We start from the raw sequence: 2,969 nt of genomic DNA on the forward strand, positions 1-2,969 counted from the left end.
GCGAGGATTTGCAGCTGTCAGAGTCTAAACGAGAAGAGGTGATTGAGGTGTTGCAGCCGAGCCAAGATCAGAGTTGAAGCCGCAATTCCTTTGCAGTCACGACGAGCTACTCGAGGACGAGTGCTTCGACCGGTCGACAAAGCGCTACATAGACATGCATTCGCCCATGGAGGCCAATGCCCACCTACAGTGCCATGCCTCCAATCTGGAGCTGACCACACTAGAGGAGCTCAGCTGTTTGGAACCAAAAATACAAAAGTAAGTGAACCCCCTATTCCTCCATCAGATCTGCTCACCTGCCCCGCCATCTCCCACCTGTACAGAACGCTTCTATTGATCATGCGCGAAATGATTGGTACCGAACGCGACTATGTGCGCTCCTTGTACTACGTAATCGAGAACTATATCGATGAGCTGTTGCGAGAGGACATTCCGCAGCCTTTGCGAGGTCAGCGGAACGTGATCTTTGGCAACATTGAGAAGATCTTCGAGTTTCACAATTCGCACTTCCTTGGCGAACTGGAGCGCTATGAGCGCAATCCGCTCAAGGTGGGCGCCGCCTTCCTGGAAATGGAATCCAAGTTCTATTTGTATGCGCTGTACAACAAGAATAAGCCCAAGAGCGACACGCTGCTGAGCGAATATGGCAGCTCCTTCTTCAAGCCCAAGCAGCTGCAGCTGCAGGACAAGATGGACCTGGCCTCCTACTTGCTGAAGCCCGTCCAGCGCATGGGCAAGTATGCGCTGCTGCTGCAGCAGCTGGTCAAGGCGGTCAAGAGTGTGGAGGGCGCAGCACTGCAAGAGATTGCCGCCGATTGGAGGAGCTGCAGCGTGCCGAGGAGATGGTCAAGTTTCAACTTGCGACAACGCAACGACCTGCTGGCCATGGACTCGCTGCGGGACTGCGATGTTAATGTGAAGGAGCAGGGACGACTGCTGCGACAGAACGAGTTCCTCGTGTGGCAGGGGCGCGGCGGCAAGAAGACGCTGCGACAGGTGTTCCTCTTCGAGGAGCTGGTGCTGTTCAGCAAGGCACGACGTTTCCTCCCCGACCACAAGGTAGGTTTGATCCGCTACAGTCCAGGACATACCTGAAGCTCACTCTCCACTCGCAGAACTTGGACATTTACATATACAAGAACAGCATCAAGACCTCGGACATTGGGCTGACAGCGCACACGGGCGACTCGACGACCAAGTTTGAGATTTGGTTCAGGAAACGCAAGCCGGACGACACTTGGATGCTGCAGTGCATGTCGGAGGACATTAAGAAACGCCTGGACCGAAGAGATATCCAAGCTGCTCTGGAAGCAGGCGAAACGAAATCGAGGTGAGTGAGCTGAACTAGCAGCGCGCTGAGCTCCTGATATCTTAACTATGTCTTCGCAGGACATTCGCCTAGCGGAGATGTCCTCCATGGGCATTGGCAGCAAGCCCTGCCTGGACATACGTCCCAGCAACAATCAGATCAGCGATCGTTCCATACCACTAACACAACTAAACAAGAGTAAGTCGCTGGCTAAGCTGGAGATGCAGCGCTTAACCAATTCCTTTACAGCACCCAGCTGCGCCACGCTAGCCTGGCAAGGGCAGCATGCGACGTCCCAACTCGCTAATCTCGGAGAGCTCGCTCTCCAGCGGCACCAGCACCACGAGCAGCAGCTCCATGAGGCGGCGGCTGCTCCTCCAGCCATGCTTCACACGAGACTGGCCGACATAGCCCTCAATCTGAGCTTCAGCAAACTCTCGAGCAACATCAACAACAGCAGCAGCCCGCTACCTTGGAGCTGATCAATGAGACGCAGGCGCTGAAGCTGAAACAGCAGCAGCGAGCAGCAGGAGAACTCGGCAGCTGCCAGAGGGCAGGCCACGCCCACGCTCACGAGCAGCGGCTCCAACCGAAGCAACAAGCGACAACACAAGCGTTCGACGACAATTGTCAGCCAGCTGTCCATGGGTATAGAGCTTGAATTGTGCTACTTCTTCTAGCTGCCAAGGGTTCCTTTTAGTTGTTGTTTATGTTTGTTTAATGTTTCCAAATCCCATGTATATAAACACACACACACACACCAATCCCCAGTATTACTCTGCTGTATATATGTATATAGACCCCACCTCAACACCTTCCGCCCACCTAACTAGTTGTTGTGCTGCATGCTCTATGTCTATTGCTGGAGAGAGTTTTCAAATGATATACCTGCATAACCCACACTCTTCCTATACTCTATATCTAGAGAGCGGCATACTGTCCGATATGTCCATAACGCCGGATCAGGAGCATGCCCACTTAGCCGCCGAGCAGCTGTCTGGCAACAGAGGCAGCTGGTCCACGACCCTGGCCAGCACCAGCACGAGCACGAACACGAGCAGCTCGACCGTTATACTGCGTCGCTACAAATCGTACGCCCACGCAGCTGAGGCAGCGAGTCCACCCGAGAGCAATAAGTGAAGCAATCTCGAATACCAGCGAGAGAGAGGAAAGGGAAATGCGGACGAGGAGCAAGAGGAGGAGGAGGAGGAGGAGGACTAGAAGAGAGTATACATAGCTTTAGCGAAACGGTTTCATCAGATTCAAATTATCATATACATATACATATATATGCATGCATACTTATTATAATTTTTGTTATTTATTATTTATTTGATTTTAGTTGCGTTAACTTTTTGTCATCAATTTTCATCCTATTGTATTATTATTTGCCCTGGATGCAGTTTTTCTCTTTGTTTTTTTCTTCATATAGAAAATTTGAAATTATTGAATTCAATGTGTCAATGTCAAAATATATTTCATAGCTCTTAATCAACCTTAATCTACGCCTTCAACCCACACACGAAACACACACACACACACACAAATCGAATGGCACAGACAAAGTGCCAGCCGAAAAGGAAAATAGAAAATATAAAAACGAAACATTTATCGAAATCGAAATTCATAACGTACAGTTAGTTAATATATGTAAATTAAG

At 50.3% G+C, this 2,969-nt stretch overlaps 1 protein-coding gene across 1 annotated transcript; it reads left to right on the forward strand.

The window, feature by feature from the left end:
* Positions 1-3: 3 nt before the first annotated feature.
* On the forward strand, positions 4-2,605 carry LOC115482952 (puratrophin-1-like; the record flags this gene model as incomplete). The annotated part of the gene is given in 10 exon segments (XM_030223420.1): positions 4-38; positions 97-258; positions 324-814; positions 817-857; positions 859-1,059; positions 1,116-1,271; positions 1,273-1,330; positions 1,391-1,784; positions 1,824-1,957; positions 2,235-2,605. Coding segments are annotated over 10 exon segments (1,887 nt in total), but the record flags the coding sequence as incomplete, so codon positions are not given.
* Between the last annotated feature and the right edge of the window lie 364 nt (positions 2,606-2,969).

The sequence above is a fragment of the Drosophila hydei genome, unplaced genomic scaffold (genome assembly GCF_003285905.1).
Source record: "Drosophila hydei strain 15085-1641.00,03,60 unplaced genomic scaffold, DhydRS2 tig00000181-arrow-arrow-pilon, whole genome shotgun sequence".
In the NCBI taxonomy this organism is placed as follows: domain Eukaryota; kingdom Metazoa; phylum Arthropoda; class Insecta; order Diptera; family Drosophilidae; genus Drosophila; species Drosophila hydei.